General features: G+C 43.8%; 1 protein-coding gene across 1 annotated transcript in view; it reads right to left on the bottom strand.

Moving 5' to 3' along the window:
• Positions 1-12,787, bottom strand: part of DNALI1 (dynein axonemal light intermediate chain 1) — a 69,368-nt gene that overhangs the window by 50,886 nt on the left and 5,695 nt on the right. Inside the window, exon 2 of the mRNA XM_073562418.1 lies at positions 1,010-1,143. Within this exon, the coding sequence (XP_073418519.1) occupies positions 1,010-1,143 (134 nt within the window). The remainder of the gene's footprint in view (positions 1-1,009; positions 1,144-12,787) is intronic.

Here is a 12,787-nt window from a genome sequence, read left to right as displayed (position 1 = left end):
CCCGTGTATAAGCCAAGGCACCTAATTTTCCCACGGAAAACTCGGTAAGCTTATTGACTCAAGTATAACCCGGGTATGCATTGTCCCCTCATCCCTGTCCGAGGTATGTGTGGCTCCCCCTGCTCTATGCATGGCTCCTCCATCCTCCCACTGCTGTATGTATGGCTCCTCCGTCCTTCCCCCTGCTGTATGCATGACTCATCTATACTCCCCCTGTTGTATGCATGGCTCTCCCGTCCTCCCCCCGCTGTATGCATGGCTTGTATAAGCCGAGAGGGGCACTTTCAGCCTAAAAAAATGGGCTGAAATTCTCGGCTTATACACGAGTATATACGCAGTTTCCCCCAGTCCTTGCTTCTGTAGCTTCAGCTACATAGTTTGAAGGCTGAAGGAAGACCTTATGTCCATCTAGTTCAGCCTATTTTTAGTGCAGCTGTTCTGCATTGTTGATCCTGGGGAAGGCAAAAAACCCACAGAGTAGCAGCCAATTTTCTCCATAGGGAAAAAAGTTCCTTACTCACAAGAAAAGCATCCATTCCTTTCTTAAATTCATTCAGTGAGTTGGCCATCACCACTTCCTCAGGAAGAGAATTCCAGAGCCTCACTGCTCTTACCGTGAAGAACCCTCTTCTATGCTGGTGCAGAAATTGTCTTTCCTCCAAAGGAAGAGAATGCCCCCTTGTTCTTGTCACAGTCCTTGGTGCAAACAGTTCATTGGAGAGATCTCTGTATTGCCCTCTGATATACTTGTATATTAGGTCTCCCCTAAGACTTCTCTTAGTCTGTTATGTGGTGCAGTATGACATGCCTTTGTAAAGTCCAGATAAATCACATTAGCCGCATTACCTACATCCAGGTTTGAACTTACCTCCTCATAGAAACCGAACATGATAGTTAGACACAGCCTATCCTTCATGAATCCCCGCTGGTTGTCAGTTATTGTATTATACTCCTTAATAAATCCCTGAAATTCATCTCTGTTGATACATACCTGTAATTTAGAGCTTACCTTGGTGGTAGGATTGCATTTAAAATTTCTTCTGCTGGCTTTGTTGCATCCAAAGGAGGAGATTTTGGTTTTGGAGGGGGTGGCACAGGAGCAGATGTTATAGTTTGCTGAGGAATGGCCTTCAGAGCACGAGACTACAAGAAAAATAATGAAATTACTTATAAGGCATCTCTACAGATATACAGAGACCTACGGGGTCCCTAGTCACTTGCAGCAATGTGTAAATTTGACCTAGGCTGTCCCATGCATCTGTACCGCAGTGTTCTTGTCTAATGACTGGTATCACAGTACAATTAATCAAGACCGTTTTATCAATAATTCCTGATAAAGAAAGCATCTTTCATGGAAGGAGTTTTCTGGCCTGAAATGAAAACTCTGTATTCACTCTGTGACTTCAGAACAAGACAGCGTGCAAAGCGCACACTGTCACGATTCCCCTGTATTCGCAGCACTTTTGAGAGGTCATTTGGCCACATGTATGTCACATGACAAGTCAATAGAGTTGAGCAAAATGATTCTGAGGACCATAGTTTAGCAGCCACATCCAAAGTCTGCAGCGGCCAGACCAGAACACTGAGAACCTCCTACTACCTAAGACATCCCAGAGCCTCTCCTGATTATTAGACTGGCATGATATCACTGCATTGTGGTGAGATACAAGCATGAAGTTGTCCCGGCCTACTAATCAAAAATGGAGGTGGGAGAAGGTTCCTTGCTCTGGTTGGCACGGACTACTGACGTTAACAAATTTAGTTAGTATGTTTTGCTATGTTAAGTTTCTGACATGTTTTCTGTAAGGTACAGAATAACTTCTGTTATTTACTGGCTTCGTGGTCAGTGTGAAATGGTCAGTGCCTGAAGCTAGAAACTGAAGCACATCTATCGGCACCTGTCCAGATTTAGATTAATTTGGGACTACCAACAAAAGGAGACCCTACAATCTGACTGCAGATCTCTAACTACTCCCTAGAACTGTTTTCTAATTAGGGCCTACAGTAAGTTCTCTAGGAGAGTGGCCCTTGATATTGTGAATGTTTGCAGATGACTACCTAATTGTGACTGTTATCTTGGCCATGTACAGGGTGAAAGTCCCTGGTTACATGACTGTGACCAGCATCTGCGTACAAGAAGGATTGCACGGTGGGCTAGTACAGTACATTAAGGAGGACCTGTCTCCAGGTCAAAAGTGGCCAGATTTTGCTCTTATTTTACTCCTATTGATCCTCTGAGTATTCTGCTCTTTGAATCCATCATACAGTTCCAGAGATACTGAGGAATAAAGAGGAACAGTGAGAATAAAATAGCGGCAAAAGTGTCCACTTTTGACCTAGTGACAAGTCCTCTTTAATGAATTCTCATCTTGGACATTTATGGCACATCCATGGATTATGCCAATGGTTCTCAACCTTTCTTCCCACATTAAGCTCTGCGAGATGGCTGTGAGTCACATCCAGCACCACCAGTCGTGACACCCAGAGTCCCTCATGACCAGTGGAACAGCTGAAGCTTTCCCCGCAAAAAGCACACTGAGGTCTTGTGCCCCCCTCCCTTACATGTAGTAGGGATGAGCGGACCCTTGGATGTTTGGGTTTGTCACCTTTGCCTGACCTGTAGTTCAAAGTTTGGTTCAGCATCCGAACTTGACCCCAAAACCAATAGAAGTCAATGGGGACCTTTTTAAAATGGCTGTAAAAATGGTCATAGTAAGGGATATGGGTGCTGCAAAAGGAAGCAAAATGGGTGTAAGAGCAGGACAATTGTCCTGCAAACAAATCTGTATAGGAAAATGACTTAAAATAACATAGAAAAAAAAATCTTGAACCAGGAGGCAGAGGTGGACGTGGCAGTGTAGGTGGAAGTGATAGGGCAAAAGGTATCCAACACTGTTTTTGTGTTTTTTTTAGGGAGCTGACTTTAAAGAACATAAAATTACAAATAACAATCTAGAACCAAGAGGTGGAGGTCCAAGTGGAGTAGGTGGAGATGGACGTGGCGGTGTAGGTGGAGGAAGAGGTAGCTAACACTGTTTTTGTGCTTTTTTGTTTTAGTTTAGGTTTTCTTTTGTTTTTTAATTTTTTGATTTGGAGAGGCCCCAAAATTAATCGAATGGCAAAAAGAGTATAACAATGGCTGGGTGCGGCTGGTATAGTTGTCTAGTCAACCAAAGGTACAGACAAGTCCTGTGGGAGCCACGGCTTGATCATTTTAATGAATGTTAGCTTCCCCTTGTTGGATGTGGACAGGTGGATATGACTGCCTGTAATCACTCCCCCTGCCCTGCTAAACACACGTTCCGACAGTACACTTGCCATATGGCAGGCCACAACCTCCGAAGCGTAAAGGGCAAACTCAGGTCATGTGTCCAATTTGAAGATGCAGAAGTTAAATGGGACAGACCCATCACTTAGTACGTGGAGACATGTGGACACGTACTCTTCCATTATGTTGTTGTGACGCTGCCTTCTGCTAATAAGGGCAATATCAATTGGCGGTGCCAGATGTTGTGGATTGCTGATAAAGTTTTGCCACATTTCGGCCATGCTAATTCTGCCTTCTATATAGAACCAATTATTAGATACAGCAATAAATATTGGTCACAAATAGTGATTAAAATTATAATAAAACTAATATAAAATGGCGACCAGTTGATATATCAAAAAAAGAGAATGACAGACCATTCGGAACAACTGAAACCTAAAAAAATACCCAGACAGGAACAAAATACCGGAGGAACATCAGGTGAATAAAATTACCTTTATTATTAGTGGTGTAGTACTATATGTACAGAAGTGCTCTCACAAACATTAATACATTAAAAGGTTAAAACTTCTATATAATAACACCAACTCAAAGGTATATCACAGTGCAAATTCGCAAGTGAATCAGCAGCAATATAATAACCCTGAAAGTGCCAAAGTGTAATCCGTCAGAAAGTGCAAACTGTGCCAAAGTGCATAAGTGATAAATAGCCACAAAAATGATCACAAAATCAATAGTAATATTGTGAGGGAAAAACAAAAAAAATGTGAAAAAAGCAATGATAAATAAAGTGCTAAAATTAATAATAAATTGCACACAATAAATACAAATATATGCGATGTAAAATAAAAAGATAACAAAAAAAACTAAATGTCAAAAATTAAGGCATTATGCTGATGTGAGTAAAAATTATTAGAAATAATCATGAATAAATAAGGACTGTGAATCAATAGTGTTGTTTGAACTAATGCTCAATGTACAAAGAAAAGGGGGTGAATAATAAAAATCATGAAAGGTCAATGAGAAGGGGAATTAATATACAGTGGGGAAAAAAAGTATTTAGTCAGTCAGCAATAGTGCAAGTTCCACCACTTAAAAAGATGAGAGGCGTCTGTAATTTACATCATAGGTAGACCTCAACTATGGGAGACAAACTGAGAAAAAAAAATCCAGAAAATCACATTGTCTGTTTTTTTTTTTCATTTTATTTGCATATTATGGTGGAAAATAAGTATTTGGTCAGAAACAAAATTTCATCTCAATACTTTGTGATATATCCTTTGTTGGCAATGACAGAGGTCAAACGTTTTCAGTAAGTCTTCACAAGGTTGCCACACACTGTTGTTGGTATGTTGGCCCATTCCTCCATGCAGATCTCCTCTAGAGCAGTGATGTTTTTGGCTTTTCGCTTGGCAACACGGACTTTCAACTCCCTCCAAAGGTTTTCTATAGGGTTGAGATCTGGAGACTGGCTAGGCCACTCCAGGACCTTGAAATGCTTCTTACGAAGCCACTCCTTCGTTGCCCTGGCGGTGTGCTTTGGATCATTGTCATGTTGAAAGACCCAGCCACATTTCATCTTCAATGCCCTTGCTGATAGAAGGAGGTTTGCACTCAAAATCTCACGATACATGGCCCCATTCATTCTTTCATGTACCCGGATCAGTCGTCCTGGCCCCTTTGCAGAGAAACAGCCCCAAAGCATGATGTTTCCACCACCATGTTTTACAGTAGGTATGGTGTTTGATGGATGCAACTCAGTATTCTTTTTCCTCCAAACACGACAAGTTGTGTTTCTACCAAACAGTTCCAGTTTGGTTTCATCAGACTATAGGACATTCTCCCAAAACTCCTCTGGATCATCCAAATGCTCTCTAGCAAACTTCAGACGGGCCCGGACATGTACAGGCTTAAGAAGTGGGAACGTCTAGCACTGCAGGATCTGAGTCCATGGTGGCGTAGTGTGTTACTTATGGTAGGCCTTGTTACATTGGTCCCAGCTCTCTGCAGTTCATTCACTAGGTCCCCCCGCGTGGTTCTGGGATTTTTGCTCACCGTTCTTGTGATCATTCTGACCCCACGGGGTGGGATTTTGCGTGGAGCACCAGATCGAGGGAGATTATCAGTGGTCTTGTATGTCTTCCATTTTCTAATTATTGCTCCCACAGTTGATTTCTTCACTCCAAGCTGGTTGGCTATTGCAGATTCAGTCTTCCCAGCCTGGTGCAGGGCTACAATTTTGTTTCTGGTGTCCTTTGACAGCTCTTTGGTCTTCACCATAGTGGAGTTTGGAGTCAGACTGTTTGAGGGTGTGCACAGGTGTCTTTTTATACTGATAACAAGTTTAAACAGGTGCCATTACTACAGGTAATGAGTGGAGGAAAGAGGAGACTCTTAAAGAAGAAGTTACAGGTCTGTGAGAGCCAGAAATCTTGATTGCTTGTTTCTGACCAAATACTTATTTTCCACCATAATATGCAAATAAAATGAAAAAAAAACAGACAATGTGATTTTCTGGATTTTTTTTTCTCAGTTTGTCTCCCATAGTTGAGGTCTACCTATGATGTAAATTACAGACGCCTCTCATCTTTTTAAGTGGTGGAACTTGCACTATTGCTGACTGACTAAATACTTTTTTCCCCACTGTATTATAAATAACATGATTGCTCACATTCACTTAAATACATAAAATATGTCCACAATATATTGCAGTATGCCCACATATTACTGCGGCGGAGATAGATATTAAACAGTATAAGCAATACAAGATATATTTACCTAAGAGGTGGTGGTAACAAGTTCGGAGCACAGCCCGACGTACGTTTCGGTTTAACTCCTTCCTTCTAAAGTCTGGTGGTGACACAGCTGCGGTGGTGACATCATTCTCCTCTGCCGTGTTCTTATACTGAGCCCCTGTTGTCAGGTGGGAGCGCCGTCAGTAGTGCCTCTACCACCACGCGCTTGTATTTACGCATTTTGCGATCCCTCTCCAGTGACGGAAGTAATGATGGTATGTTGTTCTTGTTGCGGGGATTCAGCAGGATGGTCACTCAGCAATCAGAAGTAGTGGAGTATTCGAAGCAGCGCAACACGTCACATACGTCACGCTTGGAGGACCGAATCACCTCGTGCGTACTGCAGCTGAAGCTCCACTACTGACTCATAATGCTCGCATATTCTCTCCTCCAGCATATGTAACGTGGAATTCCACCTTGCTGGTACGTCGTATATAAAGCGATGAGCGAGAAGGCAGAAGTGACGCTACAGTGCAGACAGACGAGCAGTGGCTGGGTTAGAACGACAAAAGCGCACCGCGCACACACTGCCAGCACTTTCAGCAGTAGCTCTGACATAAAACACTGAGAAAAGGGAGCTTGACGCTCATAGAGTATAATCCTTAAAATATTATTTCTTGAGAATAAAATTAAAATATGTACAAAAATTTTTTAAAATACAGAGGATGCTAAGCAAAATACAGCGAAAAAAAACAAACTAATAAGGTAAAGTGCATAGTGCAACATCATTGCCCACTTGTAAAATTACACTGTGGAAATCTAGGAACGGTAGCTGGATAAGTCCAGGTGAATGAAAACAACAGATTACTGTAGTGCAACAAGTAATGAAGAATAACAAAACAACACCTCCTGAAGAAGTTTGTGACGAAACGTGCATTGAGGTGATGGGGATAACCCAAACTAGCATAACCGATTGTAAGTACGGTACCTTCTCTGCCTTAGGCCATCCAGGCACAAACAATAGGATATGGCATCCAAAGTATAGTGCTAAGTTAGGCTTGCTCCTGCAGATTTACCCATCCTAGTCTTGTTGCAGGTTACATCTGTGTAATGCATTTTCATGCCTCTAAGGTGTTTAGCCAGGGATTGTGGGGATAACCTATCCATATATTTCTTTTGTTATCCTTCCTCTGAGATGTGCTGCGGTGGTCCATTGACCGTGTGCACTAGCTCTCCCACTTACTCATCCTCCAACATGACAAGTGGTTGGGCATCAGTGCATTCAGTCTCTTAGACTTCTGGACCAGGTGGAAGGGGCAAAGAGCGTCAGCCAGTGGAGTCATCAAAATGCAGAAGAGATTGCTGTATGGTTTGGGGCTCAGATTGCTTGGTTGATTTGCAAGGGAAAGAGATGGAAGCCAGATGACCAGGGTCCTCAGGTGCCAACTCTGCGCTTTCTGCAGGGGATTGAGTGGAAGATAATGCGAAGGAACTGGAGCCACTCTCAGACATCCAATCTATAGGCCCCGTTACACACAACGATATTGTGAACGATCGTTGCAGCGATGTCGAAACGACATCGTTGCTGTCATGATCCAGGACGGGGTTTCGCTTTGGCCCGTCCTGGTCTGACTGGGGGTTAATTGTTCCGCCTCTCCCTGGCAGAGGGTGGCTATTTAATGCTCACTGGACCTAGGTCCGGTGTCAGTTATACTCCTGCCCTCGGCTGAGTTAGTTGACCTTGTGCGTACGTGTGCCTTGTGCCTGATATCTTGCTTGCTTGTTTGGTTTTGATCCGGTTCTGTCCCTGTTACGAGTTCTGCCTGTCCCTCTTGTACTGCGCTACCTCTCGTGTATGACTCTCTGCTTGTGACCTGACTTCTCTCTGCTCGTCCCCTTGGTACCACGTCGCCCTCTTGTGTATGACCTTTGGCTTTGTCTGACCTCCCGTCTGTTTATCCCTCCTGTACCTCGCTGTCCGTACTGTGTATGAACTCCGTTTTGCCTGACTGAGTTTTCTGTCTTCTCTGAAAGCAGGACGCTAAGCCCCGCCCCCTTGCAGTCACGTGACCGTAGGTCCCGTGCCGGCTTGCTAAGCTTCATCACTCAGGTCCTTTTCACCTATACTTTCTGGCTATACTGATCCCCAGGGGTCCCTACAGTGCGGGTGAGTCCCTGCTCAGCGGAGGCTGTACGCCGGCGCTGTCAGGATCCTGATAGTTGCGTGTGACATATAGCAGCCATCAACGATCAGTTGGCTGATCGTTAATCGTTGCTTAATGGTCTGGGCCATAAATCTATCGTTGGTCTCCCGCTGGGCAGCACACATCGCTGCGTGTGACAGCGAGAGACAGAGAGCTCCCCACTCCATACAGCAGACGCTGGGAGCTGGTATCCAGGGTAAACAGCGGGTAACTAAGCGCCGCACGGCGCTTAGATACCCGCTGTTTACCCTGGATACGAGCGTGCTCGTTGGTCCTGATCGGTTATCCAGGGTAAAGAACGGGTAACTAAGCGCCGCGCGGCGCTTAGGTACCCACTGTTTACCCTGGATACCAGTGTGCTCGCTGGTCCTGATCACTGGTGAGTCTGCCTATGTGACAGCTCACCAGCGATCAGCTATGTCCCAGCGATCCCATCCACGTCGGATCGTTGGTGGGATCGCTGGGACATTGAAGCGTGTAACAGGGCCCTAACACTGCCTCAACATGTTGTCATCATTCGTGTAGCGGTTCTTGTCCAGAGGAAAGTGTTGTATTTGGGCAGGTCTCTCTGCAGCAGCTACACCACCACCAGCGGCTACATCACCACCATCATGAACGGCACCATGGACACGTCCCCTATTTGATGCGCTCCTCATTTTTTAGGCACACTACTCCCATAGACACGGTGCAGCCTAGAAAAAATTGTTTTAACACACAGTACTCCTACAGGCACTGGTTTACATTAAAAAAATTTTAAATGTTTTTAGGCACACTATTCCTACAGACACAGGTGCAGAGTAAAAAAAAAGTGGCTTAAAGGTACACTATTCCTACAGTCACAGGTGCAGAGTAGAACAATTTGTTTGTACGCACAGTACTCCCACAGTCACGGGTGTAGAGTGGCTTAACCCCTTTTACCTCACAAGCATGTTTTAACCTTCATCATTACAGGTGAATTTTTACAATTCTGACCACTGTCACTTTATGAGGTAATAACTCTGTAACGCTTCAATGGATCCCACTGATTCTGTTGTTTCATGACATATTGTACTTCATGAAACTAGTAAAATTTATTTGATATGACTTGCCCATATATGTGAAAAAAAAAAAAAATTGGCGAAAATTTGAAAACTGATACAATTTTTAAACTTTTAATTATAGTGCCCTTAAATTAGAGAGGTATATCATACAAAATTAGTTAATAAATAGCATTTCCCACATGTCTACTTTACATCAACACAATATTTAAAAAAAAAAATGTTTTTGTTAGGAAGTTATAAGGGTGAAAAGTTGACCAGTGATTTCTCATTTTCTCAACAAAATTTACAAAACTATTATTTTTAGGGACCACATTACACTTCAAGTGACTTTGAGGGGTATGTATGATAGTAAATACCCCAAATTGACACCATTCTAAAAACTGCACCCCTCAAGGTGCTCAAAACCACATTCATGAAGTTTAACTCTTCAGGAGCTTCACGGGAATTTTTGGACTGTGGAAAAAAAAAATTAACATTTAACTTTTTTCACAAAAAATTTACTTTACACCCAATTTTTTTATTTTCATAAGGGTAACAGGAAAAAATTGACCCCAAAATTTGTTGTGCAATTTCTCCTGAGCATGCTGATATCCCACATGTGTGGGAAAACCACTGTTTGGGCACACGGCAAAGCTAGGAAGGGAAGGCGTGCCATTTGACTTTTTGAATGCAAAATTTGCTGGAACACTATAACATATCGCATTTGGGGAACCTCTGATGTGCCTATACAGTGAAGATCCCCCAGAAAAGACACTATTTTGGAAACTAGAACCTCAAGGAACTTATTTAGATGTATGGTAAACACACTGAACCCCCAGGCGCTTCACAGAAGTTCATTTTCACCACAAAAATGTATTTTGACCTCAAATTTTGCATTTTCATAATGGTAACAGGAGAAATGTTTCCATGCAATTTAATCCTGAGTACACCGACACCCCGTGGAAGTAAGAAAACTACTGTTTGGGCGTACAGCAGGGCTCAGAAGTGAAGTAGCGTCATTTGACTTTTTGAACGTAAAATTTGCTGGAATCATTAGCGGACGTCATCATATCCCATTTGGAAAGCCCCTGATGTGCCTAAACAGTGGAAACACCCCACAAGTGACCCCATTTTGAAAACTAGACCCCTCAAGGAATGCATTTAGATGTGTGGTGAGCACCTTAAGCCCCCAGGTGCTTCATAGAAGTTTATAACGTTGAGCCGTGAAAATTAAAAAAAAAAAATCACATTGCCCCCATAAAAATATTATTTTAGCCCCAATTTTTTATGTTCGCAAGGGTAACAGTAGACATTGCACCATACAATTTGTTCTGCAATTTATCCCAAGTATGCTGTTACCTCATATGTGGAGGAATGCTACTTTTGAGGCACAGTTGAAAGCTCAGAGGGGAAGAAGTGCCATATTGGAGTTCAGATTTTGCTAGAATGGTTTAAAGGTACTGTCACACTTAGCGATGCACCAGCGATCCCGACCAACGATATGACCCGGTCAGGATCGCTGGTGCATCGCTAAGTGGTCGCTAGTGAGCTGCCACACAGACAGATCTCACCAGCGACATAGCAGCGGTCGGGGGTCGTTACTTACCTGTCAGACGAGGCGATCCTGACGTCCTACCGCCAACGTCAACACGCAGCTCGTCGGCGCCAAAGGAAGCACAGCAGGAAGCTGACGGCGAGAAACGGCCCAGGACGGTCTCGCGCGATCAGCAATAATCAGCGGGGGAGCCGGTCAGAGGTAAGTATCAGACATAACGATATCGCTAGCAATATCGCTGCTACGTCACAAAAAAACAGTGACGTTATAGCGATATTGCTAGCGATATCGCTTAGTGTGACAGGCCCTTAAGGGTGCCATGTCACATTAGCAGAGCCCTGAGACGCCAGAAAAACAGAAACTACCCATATATGAACTCATTTTACAAATTACAACCCCCAATGAATTCATCTGAGGATGCAGTGACACCACATGTACCTCAGAGAATTTTATACCATTGAGTAGTAAAGAAGGAATAAATTATTTTTTTACCACTAAAATGTTGTTTTAGCCCCAAGTTTTTAATTTTTCTAAGGGCTAATAGTCCTTTTTTCCTGAGTGCACCAATACCGTACATGTAATCGAGAAAGCTCAGTCAGAAGTGAAGGCGTGCCATACTATAGTGCAGATTTTACTGTTATGATTTGCGGATGCCATGACCCACTGGGAAAGCTCCTGAGTTGCCAGAACAGCAGAAATCCCAATAAGTGACCCCATATTACAAATGACACCTCTCAAAGAATTAATCCAGGGGTGCGGTGATCATATTGACACCATAGGTGTGTCACAGAATATTATACCATTGGGCAGTGAAGAAAAAATAAGTACATTTACACCACCAAAATGTAGTTTTAGCCCCAGATTTTACATTGGTGGATAAAAATGGCACCATAATTTGTCCCACAATTTCTACTGAGCATGGCAATGCCCTATATGTGGCTGTATAGTACTGGAGCGTTATTTGCCTCCTGGAGTGCAGATTTTCCTAGAATAGTTTGCGAACTCCATATACAGAGCCCCTAAGTGCTAGAAAAGCAGAATTTTCAAGTGAATCCATTTTTGGAAATTACAACCCTTTGGAAATTTATCTACACGTGTAGTGATGATTTTGACTCCATCTGTATTTTCCAGAAACAAGTGGATCACCCCCAGGGCTGTGGGATACTCGGTACCGGGCCGTGTCTCAGAGGGACGTGTCACGGTGGCGGTGACCCGGTCCGTGGCCCTGGGCGTCCAATGTAAAATGGGTGAAATGGAATAGAGTTTCTAGTTTATAGGTAGGTAGTTCATGACGCCACCTGTGGTGCTCAGCAAGGAAGGTGTTAAGCCAACGCTGCGGTGCAGATCCTTTGGGACAGCTGGTGGGGCGCAGCAAAGATGTAATAGCTCTCCACAGGTAGAGCTGTAGTCCCAAGGCGGTAGTAGAATAGATGTTGAGGTAGATGGTGTAGTGTTAGGCACAGATGTAGCAGTGCTGAGTGGGTTGGCGCAGGAGAAAGGCAATGACACAGCTGAGTGCAGTTCCAATTCTTTTACTCACAATTCTGGCACAGACAGGTGTCCGCTTCAGTGCCGCAGCTTCCAGGTCAGGGACTCAGCCAACTCCCAGGCAGATGGAATTAACCCTTCCAGCACTGCCTTTCATGTGCCTGTTCTGAACATCTCCTTTCTAGCGCTAATCTGAAGTACTAGCAGTTCTGAATTACACTCAAGTGTCTCCTTCTTGATGTTACTTAAACTCCACTCATATGACAGGCGGCTGTAGTCTGCTTCGAGGACTCCGTCAATCATGTCACGGCTCGCACATAGGTTGCCACTGTGTCTTCGAGTCTTAGGTGGGAATAGAGCGGTCACAACTCCTATTCCTCCAGTTTCTGCTGCAGGAACGTTAGTTTCACAAACACCCTTGGATACCGGCGCTCGGCCTTGGCACAATGAACTTAGGGAAAGTCTCTGCTCTAGCCCTTGTCCCCAGTCTCTCACCTCCTCACGTTCCGTGCTTACAG

Source organism: Dendrobates tinctorius, unplaced genomic scaffold (genome assembly GCF_039654945.1).
Source record: "Dendrobates tinctorius isolate UK_male_01 unplaced genomic scaffold, ASM3965494v1 ptg000015l, whole genome shotgun sequence".
NCBI classification, from domain to species: domain Eukaryota; kingdom Metazoa; phylum Chordata; class Amphibia; order Anura; family Dendrobatidae; genus Dendrobates; species Dendrobates tinctorius.
The sequence above is the reverse complement of the archived record's forward strand: the minus strand, read 5'-3'. Positions and strand labels throughout refer to the sequence as shown.